The sequence below is a fragment of the Talpa occidentalis genome, unplaced genomic scaffold (assembly GCF_014898055.3).
Source record: "Talpa occidentalis isolate TD23 unplaced genomic scaffold, MPIMG_talOcc4v2.1 talOcc4.11, whole genome shotgun sequence".
Classification (NCBI taxonomy): Eukaryota; Metazoa; Chordata; class Mammalia; order Eulipotyphla; family Talpidae; genus Talpa; species Talpa occidentalis.
In genome coordinates, this window is record NW_023601104.1 from 39,963,997 (window position 1) to 39,986,979 (window position 22,983).

The window sequence follows — 22,983 nt, forward strand, 5'->3', positions numbered from 1 at the left end:
CTGTCTGTCGTCTGCTAAAATGAATGGTGAATTCAGACAAGGGAAATACAACACAGGGAGATGGTAAGAGGATTTTTTTTTCTAATGACTAGAGTTTCGGAAGTAAACAATGGACTTCTATATTTTATTTCATTTTTACTTTTTAAAGATTTATTTATTTATGTATACAAGAACTGGGTACAGGCCAGATGTGTGGACGTGAGAGAATTTACCAGAGACAGAGTGGGGAGCAGAACAGACAGACTGACTGCAATATACTGCTGAGAGGAGCAGCGGGCAAGTCAGGAGAGGTCTGCCGCACCATGTGGGTAGCTCCCTGGCTGGGGATCAAACACGTGCTGCAGCCACTGCTGATAGCTTCATAGGTTCCGTCTTAATGCCTTCCGCCACCAGGGAGGCCCCGGACGTCTATATTTTAATTGCCAACTATCATCTAGGTTTCTTTACAAGATAAGCTCTCAGAGCCTGGTTAGTGTCTTGGTGACTCACCATCCTCTGCATGGGCAGACTGTACAAGTGTTGAAAGTTAAGACACAGGGTTTTATGTGAATAATATAGTAAGTGCATACGATGGGTTATGCCCCAATGGGAAACCACAGAGAGTTGGATTCTGGAGGTATAGGGCAGTGTGGAACAATTATTCCACAATTGCCCTCTCATTGTTGGCCTCTAACTTATTACCTTCATAAAGTTTCCTCCCATAATCTGCAAGATCCTTTGATATCTGGCCCTTGCATATTTCTACAGTCTTTTTTTCCTTCTGTTCCTTCAGATCACTACAAACTCATTCTTTCTGGAAGTACTCCCCCCTGAAATATACTAATTCATCTTTTTTTTTTCTGTTTTCTCTTTTATTTTTTTTTAATTTTTTAATTTTTTACATTTTTTAATTTTTATATTCCCCACTAATTCATCTTAACAAAACCTCAGCACTTATGCTCCACTGTGGTTGTCATCTCCTTTGGGAAGGGTTTTTCTGTCTTAGAATAAAAGTTAATTACCATAAAGTATGATAAGAGCTATTTGCTTAAATGCTTCTTAATAACTTTTTACTGGATTAAACTCAGAGCAAAGACCTAGTCTATTTTACTGTTTCTATGTTTCTGTAGTATCTGCTCCAGAACCTTGTCAACAATAAGTTAAGAAATATTTGTTGACTGATTGGCTGGTTGAATGAATATTATGAACTCCTGTTAATCTCATTTCTCTGAGGATTACATCTCTCATGCTATATGTCACATAGTCAGGACTATAGGCAGAGGGATTAGCTTCAAACTTCAGCAAGGTGTCTCTGCTCCCTGAGTAAACAAACCCAAGGCATCATTTACACATTCTGTTCGCTCTAGAATGTTATTTCAACATTGTTTTAATGATTGTTTTAAATAGTTTATAGTTTTTGATGATTTGGACTATAACAACATTGTCAATAGGAGACAACCTTTACTATGTTGCTATTTAAAGACCTTATTTGACTTCCAACAAATGAGACTCAAAAACCCCCTTTAATGGTATCAAACATTTGAGTCAGATGTTATTTAAAAACTCCCTTTGGGGCCTCCCTGGTGGCACAATGGGTTAAGCCTCAGCACTATGAAGCTATTGGCAGCCACTGCTGCATGAGCTAGCCACTCTGGCATGATTTCAATCCCCCATCAGGGAGCGGACCCACATGGCGCAGAGACCTCTCCTGTCTTGCTTGTTGCTCCCCTCCACAGTATATTTCAGTAGATTGCCTGCTCTGCTTCTCACTCTGTCTCTGGCCTACACCCCAGCTCTTGTGTGCATAAATAAATAAATAAATAAATAAATAAATATCTTAAAAAAAATTGAGGTGAAAGCAAACTTAAATTCATCAACTATAAAACCATTTTAAGTGTCTACACCTTGGCTAATTTGATATATATTCTAAATTTCTCTGTCTCAAATAGCATCTTATAAAAAAGTTGTAATTTATATAAAAACAATCATATGCTAATAGGAGCTAGTGACATCATTGATAGAATCAATATTTAAAGTAATGAAATATTAAGTGTAGGGCTTTTCCCCTTGAAATTCAAAGGAGGGGCTTTTAGGGATGAAATGAAAGAGGGTGACACTGAGAGGGTAAGGTAAAGGAGAGATGAAATCCTCTTTGCAGTGTCAGGTGGGAGGTTGTAGGCTGGGCTGATTACTGGGCTCGCTTTTGCTAGAAGGCCAACTCACTCTGAGCCCTTTATAGACTGTACCTCTTTTTCTAAGAGGTCAGTTTATTTCTGTGGCTTCGCCTCTGTGTCATGTCTACACTCAGCTGGGGTTTTGTACAGGGAATCTGTGAGTAGGCATCATCCTTATTCAGAGCAGAGATGAGATGAGGAATCACCCTTGTGCTGAGTTGTTTGTTCTTGCTTGCCTTTAGCACCAGGCTCAGATTAAAGTCCTTTCAGACCTTTCGACAGCCAGGGCAGAGAACCAGTGCAAGGGGAATGAACAGTTTGGGTACAGTAAAGAGCCAGAACCCATATTTTATTGCTCTAATTATCCCTTCAGAGTCCTTGCACTGTAAGTTAGAAGAAAAAGGATGAGATTTTGATAAAGTACTTGAAGGCTTTCCAACCGTCAAGTCAGTTGGCCAAATATGCTCGTCCCTGGGAAATGACCGTTTGCATAGCAATGCTGAATCTGATGCATTATTTACATTGTTTAATACCTTTCACCCAATGGAACAAATAAAAGATAAATGTTTAAAATTCTTTTTTTCAATTCAAAGACGAAAGTTCCCAATTGTGGAGAAAGATCAATTTAATTGTAAGTTAATATGTTGAAGACTGTTTACTCTGTTAGTAGAAGATGGAGGAAAGAGACAGATAATATACAGCTTTTGACAAAGTTACCAAAACTTTTCAAATCTGGAAATTAAGTCTTTCTCCTACTGTGAATCGACCTGACTTTAGGAATGGTTCCTTGTTTGGACTCACATGGTCGCAGCAGCAAAATCTTGGCAAAGGCTGGCTTTTCTCAGGTAGAGTGGTGAGTAAAATGTCCCTCAGAGCGTGCCCGGGGCTTGTGCTGATGGGTTACTGGATCTTTGCTCTAGACTGGAATCACAGTCTTCCAGGGGATCGACACTCTTATTTTAATAATCTACAAGATCTCCTATCCTTGGAGGTCTTTATAGATTGTGACTTCTTAAGTGTTTCAAATTTTACATCAGTTACATTATTAGCTAGATCTACTTTGATTGAGTTTTTTTTTTTTTTTTAATACTGTCAGGAGATATGTAGAAAACAATTTAGCTCTTGGGAGTTCCACCCCAAGTTATTTCCCCCATGAGAAATACATTCCCTAGATCCTCATTATTTTCTTTGATGTTACCATCAAGCAGGAATCACTTCTACATAACTAGAACTTATACAGTGAAGAACAAGAACAATACAATCTCTTCGGGTGATCTCTAATATTTGAGAATTCTTTCTTTGAAGTGCTATGGGATTGCATATTGACCTATATTACACTCAGAAATGCATTGCAAATGGACTTCATTGTCAATAATTGAGCAAGTTTTCCTTACATGTCCCACCTCTTTGGACACTGAGAGGTAAAAAAAAATACACTCAGTTTAGATCAGTTCAGTAAATTCAGTCATTTGTATTTAAAATCCTTGATCACTCCATTGTCTGGATGGCAGTGGAGAAAGAGCTTGGTTTCAAATTGTTGGCATGGTCCTTGGATACTTCCTGTTCTTTCTTAGGGTGTGGCAGATCTGGTGAGATTTTTGGACCAGGCAGTTGCTGATTTGGGGGTGACTTGCTCCCCCTGATACGATTCAGAATGAGTTGTGCGCCGCAGTTGGTTTGTTCTAGCTTACAGTGGCTCATTGTTAAACTTTCAGAAGTTTTATGAGCTCTTTTTAACATAAACTTGCAATTAAATATATATTTTGGGGGCCTCCCTGGTGGTGCAAGGAGTTGGGGCGCAGCCTATGAGGCTATCTGCAGCCACTGCACCACAAGTTCCATCCCCAGCCAGGGAGGGGACCCACACGGTGCAGCAGACCTCTCCTGTCTCGCCCTCTGCTCCCCTCAGCAGTGTATTTCAGTCAAGTCTGCCTGTTCTGTTCCCCACTCTGTCTCTGGTGAATCCTCTCACCCCCTGAACCTCTGGCCGGTACCCCAGTTCTTGTATGCATAAGTAAATAAATCTTTAAAAATATATACATTTTCAATTAAATAAATCATAATAAAATATAATAATACTCAAAACTCATCACTGTATAATTATTTTACTAATATTTATGAGGTTTTCTATCTTTAGGTTATATCTCTCTTACTATATATGAAGGTATATCTCTCTCATCTTTAAGGTGAAAGTACTATAGGATGGTACCTACCATTACCAAATTCATATGCAGTGATAACGTGTTGGAGCTTGAGTTTGATAGTGGGAATATCAAGCATAGAAAATGGAAGTGATACAAATCACTGCTTTTTGGGGGTTCAGCAGCAGCCAGATTTTAAACATTTACCAGCACACCACTAGCTGGAATCCACTGTTCTTGTTCTTACTTCTGGTCTGGAAGTCTGTGCATGACGCGGTGACTTTGCTTGCACTCCAGCCTTGTGCTGCTGCTCCGTCATTCCCACTATGTCAGTCTTCCCTGGCAAAATATAGAAACCTGTGATTATTTATTCACCCCATTCAGGCACTGGAAAGCCAGTCTTATATACATATATTTTATTTATTTATTTATTTATACATACACAAACTGTGGTACAGGCCAGAGGTGTGCGTGTGTGGGGTGAGAGAATTCACCAGAGATGGAGTGGGGAACAGAACAGGCTGATTGACTGAAATACATTGCTGAGGGGGGCAGTGGGCAAGACAGGAGAGGTCTGATGTGCATGTGGGTCACCTCCTTGGCCAGGGATTGAACTCATGCTGCAGATTGCTGCAGATTGCTTCATAGTGCTGCATCTTAACCCCTTGTGATTTATTTTTATTTTATTTTTTTAAAGTATTTTGAAATTCCATCTTTATTTATTTATACATACATACATACAAGCACTGGGTACAGTCAGAAGCGCGGGAGGGCGAGAGAACTCACCAGAGCCAGAGCGGGGAGCAGAGCAGGCAGAAGGACTGAAGTACACTGCTGAGGGGAGCAGCGGGCGGCAAGAGAGGTCTGCGCGCCATGTGGGACCCTCCTCCGGTGGCCGGGGAGCAGCCGGGGATCGAACCGGCGCTGCAGAGGCTGCGGGCAGCTTCACAACCCAGCGCTCAACCGCTGCGCCACTGGGGAGGCCCTTAACCCCTTGTGATTTAAAAATATAATAGCTTTGTTGAGGCTGATTCATATACCATCAGTTCACCCTTCAGAGTATACAATTCAGAGGTTCTTAGGGTATTTACAAAGTTGTGCATCCATCACATTGTCTACTTCATGAACATTTTCATTATTCCAAGAATTCTCATGCTTATTAGCCACCTTATCCTTATCTATTTCAAAAGTAGCCTGGAAGAGAGATATTCAATATATCATAACTGACATCAATGATGCTCTGTTCAGATCCCTTGTTCTCTGTTACCGCTGTTTCTGTCAGTCCCTTTCCTTGAGCATGACTTCAATAATCAGTTTCTGCTAATTCTTCTTGGGGGTGAGTATATGGGAAATCTCAATCTGTTTGCCTATAATGGTGCAATCCAGAAGTGCCTGAGATCAGTGTGAAGGTCAGTGATGAAAGCAGAGTGATGCTTGGATGTCTGTGGACAGAGAAAGCACACAGAGATTCAAATATGAACTTCAGCTTCAGGATTACCAAGTTGAATTCTCCCCAGTTGTGGGATATGTAATCAAGCTGCTTCTCATCAGATCACTAGATTCTGCATAATCCTTGATGAATAGTATTAGGGCTTTATTAATTTGACAATGATCAGTTGTATTTTGAGCAATGGTGAAGAAACCTAGTTTTAGGACAGAGCCTCATAAGTTTTTGTTGCCTCACCGCATTTTACATAATATCACTAATAAATGAGACAGTTGAAAAGGACTAGATTTTTTAAGTTTTCTTTTGATTCTAAATGTCTGTATGTTTGGCAGGGAAAGGATATTAGACATTTGGGGGTTTATGTGAGAATGAGTGTAAAATGGCAATACTCCAGGGTGCCACAAGATGTCAGTATCACATCTATTATAATCAGGTGCTATATTTTGCTAATGTGCAATAAGTTGACAATAATTATTCAGTTCCTCCCTGGTGGCACAATGGGTTGAGCACAACACTAGGAAGCTGTCCACAGCCTTTGCAGCCAGAGCTTGATCCCTGGCTGGCCAGGGAGCAACCCACATGGCGCAGCAGACCTCTCCTGACTTGCCTGCTGCTCCCTTCAGCAGTGTATTTCAGTCAGTCTGCCTCTTCTGTTCCTCACTCTGTTCTGGTGAATCCTCTCACCCCCCCACCTCTGGCCTGTACCCAGTTCTTGTATGCATAAATAATAAACCTTAAAAAAAGAAAACAATTATTCCTGATGGTTCACAAGGGATCTTATTTACTTTAATGCTTTTGTTGCTTCCAGCTTGTTTATTTTCACCTTTCTGACAGTTGAATGATGTTTATTTCAACTTTCTCATCACTGAAAATAGATTGTTTCCCATTTTCTACTATGTTTATAAAACTCAAGAAAAACACTGGACATGTTGTGTAGACAAAGTTGAACAGGTGAGGAGGTAGCAAAACCCCCTACATATTTGTTATCCATCTGTTGCTGAAAAGTCTACTTTTGTGCAAAAGATTGAATTCAATATACACAAGGAGTTTTAATATAAACTTACAAATGTCAAGGAAAGCCTGAAATCAGCATGGACTCAGGAGAAGCTATAACATTCTGTTTTCACAAGAATTTCCTGAAGAAGGATGTTTCTGACTGCAAAGATTCAAATGTTACTGGAGTCAAGGTGAAGGTGCCTGCCACTCAAAAGCTAAGACTCCCAAGACAAAAATTAGTGGGAGGAAATCAAATTTATTCAGGAGCTGAGGAGATGATGGACTCTTGTCTCAAAGACCACCTCAGATATCTCAAGTTGACCAGAGGGTTTTTAAAGGGACAGAGGCTGTGTGGAACCCGTGTGTTGGCATGTTCTATTTTGATATTACCTTGACTCATGGCCATCAATGCAGGCTGGCATCTTTTGTCTAGTGCAAGGGTTAGTGATTCACTATAGAAGTTCTCCTTCCCGGTCTCAGTTTAGCCTGATTTCCTGTAGTCTTGTCTTTAGGAACAGAGCAAAAAGATGAGGAAACTTATGGTACCCGGGCCCTGTGACAAAAATCCAATCTGAGAGCTGTATCCAAAAGCAAAACTGTCTTCATAACAGGGCTCAATATGTTTTGTGTGTGTGTGTGTGTGTGTGTGTGTGTGTGTGTGTGTGTGTGCGCGCGCGCGCGCGTAATACATTGATTTCAAGTATAATGAGATTTCCTAATATCTATCCACAGTAACTAATTTGATTTAAAAATATAATAGCTTTGTTGAGGCTGATTCATATGCCATCAGTTCACCCTTCAGAGTATACAATTCAGGTGTTCTTAAGGTATTTACACTGTCTACTTCATGAACATTTTCATTACTCAAGGAAGAATTATCATGCTTATTAGCCATCTTCATCTACCTTCCTTATCCCTCCCCACCCCAGTATCTGGTAATGCTTAATCTACTTTCTATCTCTATAGATTGGCTTATTCTAGACATGTCATATAGACAAAACCAAACAGATTTTGACTTTTATGCCGGCTTTATTTCACTTGGCATAGTGTTTTCAAGGTTCATTCATGGCATAGTCTGTATTAGAACTTCATTCATTTTTATAGATCAATATTACTCCACTTTGTGGATAATAATAACTGGATTTTTCATAATAATTTTGTGGATGTTTTGTTTATCTGATCATCAGTTGATGGATGTTTTGGTTGTTTACACATCTTAGTTATTTGAATAATGCTGCTATGAGCATTAAGGTACAAGCTTTTGTGTAGTCTTATGGTTTCATTTCTTTCTTTCTTTTTTAAAAGATTTATTTATTTATGTATACAAGAACTGGGGTATAGGCCAGAGGTGTGGGCGGGGTGAGAGGATTCACCAGAGACAGAGTGGAGAACAAAACAGGTGGATTGACTGAAATACACTGCTGAGGGGAGCAGCAGATGAGTCAGGAGAGGTCTGCTGTGCCATGTGGGTAGCTCCCTGGCTGGGGATCGAACTTGTGCTGCAGTGGCTGTGGATAGCTTCATAGGTTGCGTCTTAACCCCTTGTGCCACCAGGGAGGCTCCTGGTTTCATTTCTTTTGGGTATTCACCAAGGAGTAGAATTTCCAGGTGATGTGGTAATTCAACATTTTGAGGAAACGCCAAACTGTTTTCCAAGTGACTGTACTATTTTATTCTCCTACTAGCAGACTATGAAGGTTCCATTTTCCCCGTATCCTCAACACAACTTTTATTGTCCATCATTTTTTTCTGATATTATCTTTGATAATAAAAGGTGTTGATGAGAGGCCAATAAATATGGGAAATTATTTATCAGAGATTACAGGCAATTTCCTTCTGGAATATCTTGATAAGTAGTTTAAGAAATAGTTGAGGTTTCTTTTTTCTGTCATTCTCATTTTCCTCCTCATTTCCCCCATTTATTTCTTCCTCTTGTATCTCTCTTCTTGTTTGCTTTTAGTTATTTTAAAATTAATAAGAATTTTAATATTAAAATTCACTTTAGTATTAAGCAATACAGAGATGTACAAGAAAAAAAAAATCCCTACTGTATTTTCCCAACTGCTAATGCAGTCAGTGTGAGTAGTTCACTGTGTATATTCCTGCCCTTTTTTTTGTTGTTGCTTAGAACTTCTGTGTAGGCCAGAGATGCGAGGGTGAGAGGATTCACCAGAGACAGAGTGGTGAGCAGAATAGGCAGATCTACTGAAATACATTCTGAGGCGGGCAGTGGATGAGACAGGAGAGGTCTGCTGCACCATGTGGGTTATCTCCCTGGTCTGGGATAGAACTCAGGCCATCCCAGTGGTAGTGCTGAAACTTAATTCCTAGGCAACCAGGAAGGCAGAACAGTTATAAGTACACTTAAAGCATAGGCAAATTCCCTTGCTTTTTAACATTCAAAACATATACCACATAAAGACAATAGTCAATATACACAAACACATACTGCACCTATAATTTATTACTTTTCACATTTTTTCCCTGTATGTTATGAGAAAAGGAAATTGTTACTATGGCCATATTACCCATCTCTGCCGTAGTCTTTCTACTGGTCTTTATTCTTTGCACACAATGCTGTTGTTCAATGGTCATGGAGTCTCTGGGACTAAACCCTATAGATTCTTCAATAGAGTATGCTCATTTGAGGACTGGTATAGGGGATCCATTGGTGTTTTTGCAGAAACTGAGTCATCCCTTCAAGAAAGAAGCTACTCCCCTTGTGTTTCTTCTGGGTTCTGCATTAAGATTGAGTCTCCTCCCTCACCTACATGGAGGAACATGACCTCCTGCTGCCTCCAGTAGCTGGAGAACCTGGGACCCAGGGCCTGGGTCACCGTGTCTTGCAGCATGTGTGGAGATTCTTCCTTCTCTGTGTTTCCCTGACAACAGGAGGTAAGTCTCAGGTAATAGTAAACACTGTAGGGGATTTTCAAAATAGTTTTCTTGCAGGTAAATGATTTCAAATTCTGACATTTGTGATGAAAGAGTCATGATACAAATTTTCCTGATGTGGTGCTAATTGTCTTCCAATTAGTACTACTGCTATTTTGCTTCTTATGCCACCAGTGATTTCTATCCCAGGATCTCCTCATCAATGGTAGTTCTTTTTTGTGGCCATATAGAAATAAACGATCCTTTTTAGTAATGCTGTGACTTCCAGGAGTCTGTGTTGGTAACGTCGTGTGTCTTCTCATAGGCACTGCGGGACAAGGGGTTCAGCAGCCCAGTGAGTTGACAGCTGTGGAGGGAGCCTTTGTCCAGGTGAATTGCTCATTTCAGACATCCGGGTTCAATGGACTCTACTGGTACCAGCAACAGGATGGTGGAGCTCCTGTATTTCTGTTCTACAATGTTCTGGATGGTCAGGAGAAGAGAGGTCGTTTTTCCTCATGTTTTAATCAGGGTACTGCGTACAGTTCCCTCCGCCTGCAGGAGCTCCACATCAAAGACTCTGCCTCTTACCTCTGTGCTGTGACAGACACAGTGACTGTGAGGCTTCTTCAGCTGCACCAGAATTCAAAAGAGATCAGTGGGGCAGGGGTGGGCTTGAGAAGTGGCATTTCCTGAGTATATGCTTGCTTTCCTCTAATTCTGAGCTTGGTGAGAATAATTGATTAAGACTCAGAGTGAATCCTAGCACTTTTGAACCATTGACTCCTAGAAGAGAGGATAAACTGCTCTCTCTCTTTGTGTTTTTTCTTTTCTTTCTAGTCCTTTGTCTCCTACTCCTGCTTATTCGTACTTCCAGCATCCTGTGGCCTGAGGGGTAGGAGATAGAATTTGTTTAGGAGGAAGTTCTTTCTTTGAAAGTGGGATCCCTGGGTTAGTAGTTTGGGCAGTAGTAAGTCATATACTTATTGGTTTATCCTTAGGTGGCTCTGACATTAGGGAAGTAAAGGCAAATGCCTCAGCTTAAGATATTAAGATTCCATTTAATTCTTTTTTTTTTCCATTGCTATGCAGAAATTTTTATTTTTTAATTGTATATATTTTTACATCATTTTTCATTTTTGCACAATGTATGCATTTTTTTATATTTTTTATTATAAATTTTATTTTTATATTCCCCATACAATTGAGACCCCCTTATTTTGACCCCAATTCCCACCCTGTTTTTTTTTTTTAAATAATAAATTTTATTTTTATATTCCCCCATACAATTGCAAACGCCCCATTCTGACCCCAATCCCTCCCCTCCCGCCCCCCACCCCCCAAAAGTGTCTCTGGTTCATAGTTTTTTGTTGATTTTGATTTTCACTTTCTTATATTCATTTTCCTGGTCCCTTATTTAAGTTTTCTAGAAGATTCCATTTAATTCTATAAAACTTCTCATTTAAAAATTTTTCTGAAGTGTTATTTTTTTAAAAGTTATTTATTTATTTATACAAGCACTGGGTACAGTCAGAAGCGCGGGAGGGTGAGAGAATTCACCAGAGCCAGAGCGGGGAGCAGAGCAGGCAGAAGGACCGAAGTACACTGCTGAGGGGAGCAGCGGGCAGCAGGAGAGGTCTGCGCGCCATGTGGGACCCTCCTCCGGTGGCCGGGGAGCAGCCGGGGATCGATCCGGTGCTGCAGAGGCTACGGGCAGCTTCACAATCCAGCGCTCAACAGCTGAGCCACCAGGGAGGCCCCCTGAGGTGTTATTTTTTATTCTTTACATTTTGGTGATATTTTCCCCAGCATATTGGAGAATGCTCCCACGTGACTGGATGACCTGAGCTAGAACAAGAGCATGCAGTGAAGGGGAGGTGGAGTGGGAAGGAGATGTTCAGTAGGGAATTTTCACAAAAGCACCTGATGATGGTCATGAAAAACAGTGAACGTCCCAAATCAGATTACCCCAAGATTCTCAGTATTGATGTCCACAAGATGCTTTACTCTGGTATGCAGAATATTTTGAGCTGAGAACAATGTAGTCCCTTTGTAACAGGGTGGTCCCCAGGAAAGGGGGAGGTTCCCTGCCCCACCCAAGAGAGGGTGGAGCTGAGCAGGAAGAGAAGAGGAAGCGGTAGAAGAGACTGAGAAAGGAAGCAGGATGGAACCAGGAGACCTGGAGGAGGCGCATGGAGCCTAGAGACACATGAAGAAACTGCGCTTGTCTTTTGGTCGTGGACTGGGTGACACAGATGTGGGTGAGACCCGTGGAGAGGTGACAATGGCAGCTTTTATCTTGATGTTTATTTTGCTCTTTTCCTTCCGGGCTTGTCTGGTTGTTTCTGACCCTTTGCTGTGGGTCCCCACTGGAAGATGCTTTAGACTTGTGGCAGGCTTTGGGGCTTTGCTCTGGGCCGATCCCATATGGATGGACTTTTACCCACGAGGGGACGGGTAACTTTGGGTGCCTCATTTAGAAACTAGACTCTTTGCCTTACCTGTATTGTTTCCTAGTTTTATTAAAGTTCCTTCCCATTAAAGTCTAATATGTTTTGTGTTGATGCGGCGGATGGTAGAACCCATTTAGATTAGGCAGGTTTGCAGGGTTTGGGCTGCCCCTCTCCCTGTCCTACAACACCTTGAGGCAAAGGGGAAGCTATGTTTGTGCCTAAGGCCTTAAACGTTTCCTGGTGAAAGAAGAAATTGTCATGTCCTAAGCTTCTTCTGTTTTCCTAATCAGAGAAACAATCACTGCTACTCCTTTATGACCTAAAACCATGGGGCTTAGCTCTCTGACCAGGAATCCAACTCCTACTGCGGTGGCTGCAGATAGCATTAGCTCTCTGACCAGGAATCCAACTCCTACTGCGGTGGCTGCAGATAGCTTTATAGCACTGACTGCGCCACCAGGGTCTTTCCCTGGTAAGTCATTTTCTTTTCTTTTCTTTTTTTTTTAAAGGTTTATTTATTTATTTATACAAGCACTGGGTACAGTCAGAAGCGCGGGAGGGTGAGAGAATTCACCAGAGCCAGAGCAGGAAGCAGAGCAGGCAGAAGGATCGAAGTACACTGCTGAGGGGAGCAGCGGGCGGCAGGAGAGGTCTGCGCGCCATGCGGGATCCTCCTCCAGTGGCCGGGAGCAGCCGGGGATCGAACCGGCACTGCAGAGGCTGAGGGCAGTTTCGCAACCCAGCGCTCAACCGCTGTGCCTCCGGGGAGGCCCTGATAAGTCATTTTCTTATCTCACAAAGTAGTTAGTAGTGTAACAGGGTGGTCCCCAGGAAAGGGGGAGGTTCCAGGTTCCCTGCCCCACCCAAAAAGTAGGGTGGAGCTGAGCAGGGAGAGAAGAAGCTGCAGAGGAGACTGAGGAAGGAAGGAAGGAAGCAGGATGGAGAGGCAGGAGGAGAACTGGAGGAGGCACAAGAAGAGAGACACGTGAAGAAACTACACTTGCCTTTTGGTCGTGGACTGGGTGACACAGATGTGGGTGAGAGCCCCTTGGGGAGGTGACAATGGCGGGTTTTGTCTTGATTTTGATTTTGCTCTTTTCCTTCCAGACTTGTCTGGTTGTTTCTGATCCTTTTCTGTGGGTCCCCACTGGAAGATGCTTTAGACCTGTGGCAGGCTTTGGGGCCTTGCTCTGGGCCAATCCCATTTGGGTGGACTTTTACCCACTAGGGTACAGGTAACTTTGGGTGTTTGATTTAGAAACTAGATTCTTTGCCTTTCCTGTATTGTTTGCTGTTTGTATTGAAGTTCCTTCCCACTGAAGTCTCGTGTTTTGTGTTGGGAAGGATGGCAGAACCTATTTAGAGCAGGCAGATTTGCGGGGTCTGGGCTGCCACTCTCCCTGCCCTATAACAGTAGTAGTAGAGGTGATGCATCCATTTATTTCTAAACAAATTATGTAAAATCAGTTTGAAACAGTTTAATGAAATGGAAAGACTACATATGCAAAGACTTTAGAATTTTCTAAATAGAATAAAATGTAGTTCAGTTTAATCATTAAAATTTTACTGAACATGTAACAGGGTGGTCCCCAGGAAAGGGGGAGGTTCCAGGTTCCCTGCCCCACCCAAGGGAAGGTGAAGCTGAGAAGGGAGAGAAGAAGCTGCAGAGGAGACTGAGGAAGGAAGCAGGATGGAGCCAGAAGGAGACCTGGAGGAGGCGCATGGAGCCTAGAGACACGTGAAGAAACTGCGCTTGCCTTTTGGTCATGGACGGGGTGACACAGATGTGGGTGAGACCCGCGGGGAGGTGACAATGGCGGCTTTTATCTTGATGTTCATTTTGCTCTTTTCCTTCCGGGCCTGTCTGGTTGTTTCTGACCCTTTTCTGTGGGCCCCCACTGGAAGATGCTTTAGACTTGTGGCAGGCTTTGGGGCCTTGTTCTAGGCCGATCCCATATGGATGAACCTTTACCCACGAGGGGACGGGTAACTTTGGGTGCTTCATTTAGAAACTAGACTCTTTGCCTTTCCTGTATTGTTTCCTAGTTTTATTAAAGTTCCTTCCCACTAAAGTCTCATGTTTTGTGTTGATGCGGTGGATGGCAGAACCCATTTAGAACAGGCAGGTTTGTGGGGTTTGGGTTGCCCCTCTCCCTGTCCTGTAACAAACATATGTCACATGCAAGTGGAGGCTAAAAAGAGAGGTAATGACAATGATGCAGGTAGTCCCTGAGGCGGTGGATGGCAGAACCCATTTAGAACAGGCAGGTTTGTGGGGTTTGGGCTGCCCCTCTCCCTGTCCTGTAACAAACATATGTCAAATGCAAGTGGAGGCTAAAAAGAGAGGTAATGACAATGATGCAGGTAGTCCCTGAGCCCATAGTTATTTATTTTCACTTGTCCCCCTTACACGTGCTGTTATTCTCTTCAGAGCAGACTTCATATCCTGGTTCCTCAGTGTATAGATCATGGGGTTCAGTAATGGGGTGACAGTAATGTAAAACAGGGTCACTGCCCCATCAAGGGAACTTTTGGAGCCAGCCCGAATGTAGGTGAAAATGCAGGGCACATAGTAGAGAGTGACCACAGTTAGGTGGGAGCTACAGGTGGAGAAGGCTCGGCGCTGCCCCTCAGCAGTGCGAATCTTCAGGATGGCATAGACTATGTTGGCATAGGACAGCAGAATTAACAAGAAGCAGCTGGCAGCCACTACCCCAATGTCCACAAAGGTCACAATTTCATTAATAGTTGTGTCAGCACAGGCTAGTACCAACACTGCAGGGATGTCACAAAAAAAATAATCTATTTCATTGGGCCCACAGTAGGGCAGGTGGAAGGTTAGGGTGGCCTGGATAGCCCCATGGATGGAGCCAGCCACCCACGTTCCAGCCGCAAGGGTGGCACATAACCTCCTACTCATGAGCACAGGGTAGCGCAGGGGCTGGCATATTGCCAGGTACCTGTCATAGGCCATCACGGTGTAGAGGAAACATTGGGTGCTGCCAAAGAAGTGTCCGAAATACAGTTGAGCCACACAGCCAGCGAATGGGATTGCCTTGCTGGCAGGAGTAAAATGCAATATAAATCGAGGAACAATGACAGAGGTGAATGTCATGTCCAGCAATGAGAGCACGGCCAGAAGAATGTACATGGGGCGGGCATGGAGCTTTGGGTCAATCCACACAGTGACCAGAATGAGCAGGTTCCCCAGCTGAGTCAGGATGTAAATGATCAAGAAGACCAGGAAGAGCAGGATCCTCAGGTTTGGGGGGTGAGATAAGCCTAGGAGAACGAATTCTGTCACTGTTGTGTGCAGAGATGTGTTTCTGGTCTTCCCCATCTGTCTGTGGTCTGCTAAGATGAATGATGAATTCAGAAAAGGGAAATACAACACAGGAGATGGTAAGAGAAGTCTTTTGTGTCATGATTATTGCCTAAGACTATTAGATAGGCAGAATGCTGTGAATTTTTTTTAAGAAGATATAACAACAACAACAAAAAAAAACCTAGTTGTAAGTAGTTGTTTTGGTTTACTTTCTCTGCTCGATAGGAGAAAATGTGCAGAAACTGGTTAGTTCTTGATAAATGGAAATTCTCATTATCTTTTGGGAGATATGAGAAGCACAATTTGGCAAATCGAGGAACAGAGGAACATGTGACTGATAGGTGATGACCTGTAATGCCAACCAAAGGGCATTCACCGAAGAGAGGCTAAGGTGAAGACAGAGCAGTGGGGAGTGTGTACCCCACACAGTTCCCCTGCCTTCCCGTCATCACCATGCCTCCTCTTTGCTCTGTGCTGAAACCCCCTCTTCTCATCTTAGACACACAACACTCATCACCTGCCCCTCTTTTGCTGCTCAGTCCCACACCTTGTGATTCCTTCTTAAGGTTCAGATGCTTGGGCTCCTGGGCCCCTCACAGCAGTGTGCCCCAGTTTGAGACCCATGCACATGCTGCCTTCTCTGCTCCTTTCACTGGGCAAGGCCCCTTTTCCTTCAGAACTGAATTTGTAGGTGCTCAGCTTCAAGGAGGCTTTTCTGATCCTCGAGGATATGCTTGCTCTTTGCAAAGCTTGCATCACAGCATTGCCAGTTGTGATTTCTTACTGGCCTCCCCCACTAGTCAGCCCATCTGGCATGGTAGAAATGATGAATAATTACTACTGGAGTGACTGAAGGGCTGATCAAGTGATGTTCCCCATTGCACTGACCAGGCACAATGTTTATTTCTCTGCCTGATCTTGTCTGTCTGAGCCTTGTGCCCACCTGGCTGACCAGGGCCCATCTCATTCTTATGCAGAACAGGTCTAGTTTCATTGGAACCAACTCCCAGCATGATTTCATGCTTTTCATTGTTCCTGGATATCATTTCGATATATTGGTTGATTTAGCAGTCCATTGGTTTCAGATTGCAGTGTATGTATGGGTAACAGGAATTTCTATTGTTCATTAAAAAAACATTAATTAGGGCCTCCCTGTTGGTGCAGCAGGTTGAGCGCAGTTTGCTGTGAAGCTGTCAGCAGCCTCTGCAGCGCAAGTTCCATTCCCAGCCAGCCAGGGAGATACCCACATGGTGTGGCAGACCTCCTGTCTCGCCTGCTGCTCCCATCAGCAGTACTTTCTGCCCGTCTGCCTGTTCTGTTCCCCGCTCTGTGTCTGGTGAATCCTCTCACTCTCCTGTGCCTCTGACCAGTACCCCAGTTCTTGTATAAAAATAAATAAATCTTAAAAAAAATTGATTAAAGTTTAATCGTTATTGCTATCATGCAGAAACTCTCTCTAAAGACCTTAAAAGAATTTGAAGTTCCTGCTCACTAATAAAAAGGCTGAGAGATGAAAATGTGTTTGTTTCTTTCCTTTTTCTTGAATAGGCTGTTGATGTAGATTTTTCTCCACACACTAGGATGTGAGATGCAGTCATCTGTCATTAACCATAATTTAAATTAATTTCATAGTTTAAATTATCTTCAGAAGGCAGTAGAAATGGCAACAGATTATTTGTAAAGAGCAATGAGTATTAATGAATATAAACATTTAATTTCCATGAGAAAATTCCTCAAAGGAATTTTATCTCCGTTATTTTCTAAATTAACTTAATTCTAATAGTTATACTTATGATCCATTAATAGTAATAATGGTACTTACTATACCTGGCACTTCAAGGTGGAAGTGTTATCAAGCCCTCTGTCCACAAAGAAAGAAGAAATACTGCATTTAACTGCTTAAGTTTTATGAGGCCATCTTGATTTACTTGAAAGTATGTGGGAAGACTAACTCTTATTTCTGAGACTAGAATATAGAAAAGAGAAGTCGTTGGGATTATGAGTATATATATATATATATCTATATATAGTGGTAATTATGAGCCAAATAATATTATGTTTATTATTATGAACATAATAACTGTGCTTCCACTTTGGCCAATGATATATTCCTGAAAAATTTTATGAAAATCAATTGTCTGTCTAATCAGATAGAACTAACAATAGGGGGATATTTTCAAGAATTTCCAAAATGTGTATTTCTGTGAAAAAATTCTCCCTGTTGATCTATTTTGCAAGTCTGCTTTCCCCCATTTGCTGTGTATAAATCTGGCCCCACTACTCCCTGCTGCCCAGTGGGAAGAACTCCTTTCATTCCTTTAGTTCCGGCTGCCCTGCTTGCTCAGACCAAGACACCGAGCTGGGTTATACTGGTGGTTTTGAGGACAGGTTGTTTCCATGCTGACAGCAGAGGAAGGAGGTTTAATTTGGGGTGTTGTGGTTAGGGTCTGCAAGAGGAGACAAATTTGTGGGGCAGGGAGGAGGGGAAGGTAAATTTCCAGAAGGTAAGTTTTTTTGAGAAAGGATGAAGTTTGCATAAGGATGAGAATCCTTTATGAGAGAGAATAGTATGTGGCCATCCTAGCAAAAATAAGGAAAATAAAAAACTATGGTTACGTTCTTGGCACTACCTTCCCTTCCTCATCTGGAAACTTTATGTGTCATTTAGTTTTAGGTCTGCTACTATTTTCAGCTATTGAAAGTTAGGGTATTCATAGAAAGGGGAGGAGAAGATTTAGAATTTGAAAACCTCAAAACCAATTTTTATATCCTGGCTAGATGATGAAAATATTAGTAAATTTCCCAAGTTTTAGATGTGTTTGATGTTGCCATAATCATCTTGTAAAAGGCTGCATTTTAAATGACAAAAGCTCCTAAAAATAGCAAGTGATTAACACTCCTATAAAAAGCATCTGAGGGGGCCTCCCCTGGTGGCGCAGCGCAGTGGTTGAGCGCTGGGCTGCGAAGCTGCCGGCACCCTCTGCCTTCCGCTGCTCCCCTCAGCAGTGTATTTCGTTGGCCTGCCTGTTCTGTTCCCCTCTCAGGCACTGGTGAATTCTCTCACTCTCCTGCACTTCTGACTGTACCCAGTGCTTGTATAAATAAATCTTAAAAAAAAAAAATCGCATCTGAGGGCTTTCCTGGTGGCCCAGGTGGTTGAGCCTGCAGCCTCTGCAGTACAGGTTTGATCTGGCCAGCCGGCTAGAATCCCACATGGTGCCGCAGACCTCTCCTGTCCCACCTGCTGCTCCCCTCAGCAGTGTTTTTCACCAGTCCGCCTGTTCTATTCCCCGCTCTGTCTCTGGTGAATCCTCTCACCCTCCCGTGCATCAGGCCTGTACCCCAGCACTTGTATAAATAAAAAATAAATCTTAAAAAAAAAAAATCTGAAAAAAAGGGCCCCTTGATACTAGAGAATAAACAATACATGTTTAAAAGCAATTATACTAGAAGTCTAGGGACAGGATCTGAGGATGGAGTGAGAGTGACTTTGATAAGAAAAGAGGGGGTGAGGGGGAAGAGGTGGTTAGAGGCCCATCTCAAGAACTTTCAGGGTCTGTGGGATCACAGGATGGAATCTTTTTGTGCCTTTCACCATCCTCCTCATCCTAATCAGTCCACGTTGGCCTGAGCACATGTCTTGCAGGCCCTTTCCATAGGTTTATTTATTTATTTATACAAGCACTGGGTACAGTCAGAAGTGTGGGAGGGTGAGAGAATTCACCAGAGCCAGAGTCGGGAGCAGAGCAGGCAACAGGACCAAAGTACACTGCTGAGGGGAGCAACGGGCAGCAGGAGAGGTCTGTGCACCATGTGGGACTCTCCTCCGGTGGCTGGGGAGCAGCTGGGGATTGAACTGGCACTGCAGAGGCTGCGGGCAGCTTCACAACCCAGCGCTCAACCGCTACGCCACAGGGGAGGCCCCGGAAATTTTGTTTTGATCTCTACAGTGAACTTTAGGATCTAGGTCACTATAGGGCAATTACAAAATCCTGAAGATGAATGCAAACTTGTCCAGTATTGTGTTGGATATTGTAACTCCAAAGGAATTCCATTTATGTATGTTTGGTGCAAGTTGCAGCCCAATATGCATCTCAGGAATAGACTTTCCTTCAATACGTCATCACAGTTAGATAACCTGGTAGAACTAGGGCAGAGTAGGGGAAATGGATAGAGTTTGGGCTGAGCTAGACACATTTTGGCTACTCTCTGAAGAGTAGATTCTACCAAGGCCTCCCTGGTGGCTTAGGTATTAAGTCTCTTCACTATCACTGCCAAGTATTGAGTTAGATTCCTGGCAACGGAGCTTACCCACATGGCACAGCAGACCTCTCCTGTCTTGCTTGCTGTTCCCCTCAGCAGTGTAGTTCAGTAAATCAGCCTGTTCTGCTCCCCACTCTGTCTCTGGTGAATCCTCTCATCCTCCTTTCACACCTTTGGCCTACACCCCAGTTCTTCTATGCAAAAATAATAAAAAACAACAACAATCTTTGAAGACTAAAAATACATTTAAAAAGTATATTCTACCAAAGGTTTAAAACAAATGAGCTTTTTTTTTTTAAAAAAAGAATTATTTTATTTATTTATGCATACAAGGACTAGGGTGCAGGCCAGATGTACAGGGGCTTTGAGGATTCACCAGAGACAGAGTGGGGATCAGAACAGGCAGATCTACTGAAATACACTGCTAAAGGGTGCAGTGGGCAAGATAGGAGAGGTCTGCTGCACCATATGTTGGTTAGCTCCCTGGCTGGAGATTGGAACTGATGCCACAGTGGCTGGCAATAGCTTGAGCACAGACTTTAACCCCTCTGCCACCAGGAAGGCCCCAAATGAGCTTTCTTAGGGAAATTACTTAGTGTTCTCTTCGCTGCAGAAAAGACAAAGTTAAGTCTAGTCTTTCTGTGTTTATACAATTACCAGAGTCTCCTCCACGATCTATGACTTCATCACCACACAACGCTTTATCACCGTCCTAGAAAAGACAGAGAAATGAAAAAAAAAAATAGTGTTAGGATTCTTTGAGTCTTTTTCTCAATACAAGAAGAAATTCCCTAAGTTGGAAGAAGATGCTTAGTTCTAGCACTTTGAAAAGAGCAGCAGATAAAAAGGCTGAACAATAGGATAACATAAGATAGATCTTAAAGTTCCAAAATTAGCTTGTGCCTTATTCTGAGTAGAGCTGGTTCAGAATCATTATTCTATCCTCTTGACTCACATGTCCAGAGCTCCAAAATCACGGAGAAGCCTGGCTGTCCTCGAGGGGAAGGGCCCCAAGAAAAGGCAGCTGTCCTGCAGAGATTCAGCCTAACCCACTATAAAGCCTTCCGTATGTGTTTTGGGAAGGTTCTGGAGTTCTTTCAGGACTTTTGCCTGGCAAATAAGAATTCAGAATTTCTAAGAGCACCGGCCTGCCAGAGGTGTGTGACAGGTGTGACTGAGCTCTCTTTCCAGTCGTATTTTACATTGGTTTTTATTAGCTATTGTCTCTGTAGCGCTAACTAAAGAAAAACACTCAAGAGAATTGAAGGAAAATTCTAACCTCAGGGACATAATTGAACAGTAGAGTATTTCCCTAATGAGGTTGTCCCTTTCTAAATCCTCATTATTTTGTTTTGAGAGAGAGCAGGAAATGTTTCTAGATCTCTGGAAAGGGGGCTCTGGGGAATGACCTCACCAATCTAGTTTGGACTGACCTCCCGTTTCTGAGGGTGTTCTGAGTTCTCAACCACCCTCTCGCCGAATACCCACTAAGGCTCCTCTGTTATCCCTTTGATTCCAGGTCAAAGGTCATCTGATCTGTTATCCCTTTGATTCCAGGTTCAGAGGTCATCTGATCAGTGAAGACTCTTATGACTCTCCCCTTTCTGCTCTGACCTTATATTTCTAGATAGCGCTAACACTGACATGAACGTATTGGCTTATCTTGTTCTGCTTGTCTCCATTCTCATGTAGTCTCCACAAGACATGCTCACCTGGGAATCTCCAACATAAGCACACTTCCTGGCAGGCGGTAGACTCTCAATGAATATTTTGAAGGAACGCATCAGAGAAACTGCCACACCTATTAGCTGCTGTGGGCAGAAAAACCAAAAAGTGGTGCTTTCAAGTAACAACTTGAGAGTTACCAGGAATTAATGTGGTAAGAAATTGTCAGTGTATGTGCAGGTCTAGGCTGCTTCTGCTGGGGCAAGTAGCCGTGGGTATTCACTCATTTATAAAGGTTACTGTTAATATGAGTAATAATGGGGACCTGGCTGGAAATGAATGAATTTTGGAGTGGGATATAAGGTTCAGGAGAGTCCATTGAAAGTGATGGGTTAGGACAAAGCTGGATGATATCCAGGATTCCTTTTAATTCTATATTACTAAATAAGAAAATATTTTGTTTGTGTGTATAAAGTGCAATGTTATATCATGCTGAATAAGGTTAAGAGTTGAAGAGTTGGAAAGGAAGCACCACAAGAACAGAAAACTGCCTCACTAAATGCTGGGGGCTGGAGGGGAGGGGTAGAAGTGATTACTATAGTCCTTAAACAGCTGTAGAGGTGAAAAATCCTTAGGAGCCCCCTGCTGTAGCAAGTATCAGGAGGCACAGACCAGAGGTGGGGTCATGGAGGTTGAGGTCCTTGTAGAGATTTGCTAGTCCTTAGAAATCAACTTAGTCGCACTCTAGAAGTAATTAGGGTAACAAAAGTTAACTCCACAAAGGAATGAGGCCCTCTCATAGAGAAGAAGACTTTATCAGGACAGTATCTGCTCTGGTGAGGGGCAGCAGCCTCCTGCCTGCCTGTGACCTGTGACCCTGCTGGTGCTTCTCTTCACTGACCTTCTCCATTTGCGAAGCAGCAGAGGCAGCTTCTTCCCAAGGCTGCTTGCTTGTGACTATGCAAGCCTCTTTTTGCAAAGCTGTCCCTTTTCGGGGCAGCCCTTTCTGTCTGCCAGTGTTTGTGCAAACATTCTTTGTCCTTCTCTTTTATAATAAACCTGCCCTCTTGGAGGTAACTAAGGCCTCTGTCTCCTGGAGAAACTCACCTGGGAAACTTGCCAGTGCTGCTGAAATGGGAGCTCTGGTGAAATTTTTCTCAGAGTATATCCAAGGGCCCTGCTCTCCAAACCCAACATCTCCCAAACAGGCTTCAAAGCCGCAAGATTGAAGTGGTATCTTTTTTTATTTTTTAAAAACATGCCTTATCTTGCTTTTTTTTTTTTTTAAAGATTTATTTATTTATACAGGAACCCAGGTATAGGCCAGAGGCGTGGGAGGGTGAGAGAATTCACTGAGACAGAGCAGGGAGCAGAACAGGCAGATGGACCAAAAACACTGCTGAGGGGAGCAGCAGGTGAGACAGGAGAGGTCTGCCGTTCCATGTGGGTACCTCCCTAGCTGGCAGGGACTCAAACCCGTGGTGCTGAGGCTGTAGACAGCTTCATAGTGCTGCACTCAACCACTGAGCCACCCGGGAGGCCCAGAAGTGGAATCTTTAAAACCAAATGTAGGGTAAAGAAAATGTCAGGCTTTTCTGCCCTCCCGCCATCAGGATAGATGGTGGATCCTTGCGGTCCTGAATGTATTCCTGATGGCGGGCACCTG

The 22,983-nt window shown here is 43.0% G+C and overlaps 1 protein-coding gene across 1 annotated transcript; it reads right to left on the reverse strand.

Moving 5' to 3' along the window:
- Positions 1 to 14,447: 14,447 nt before the first annotated feature.
- LOC119238005 (olfactory receptor 10G2-like) lies at positions 14,448 to 15,404 on the reverse strand. Its single transcript, XM_037501807.1, has one exon. It carries the CDS (start codon positions 15,402 to 15,404, stop codon positions 14,448 to 14,450), a length of 957 nt encoding a protein of 318 aa, XP_037357704.1.
- Between the last annotated feature and the right edge of the window lie 7,579 nt (positions 15,405 to 22,983).

Bases quoted from the DNA above. Each gene is read 5' to 3' on its own strand.
- LOC119238005 (XM_037501807.1), bottom strand. From the start codon at position 15,404: ATGGGGAAGACCAGAAACACATCTCTGCACACAACAGTGACAGAATTC.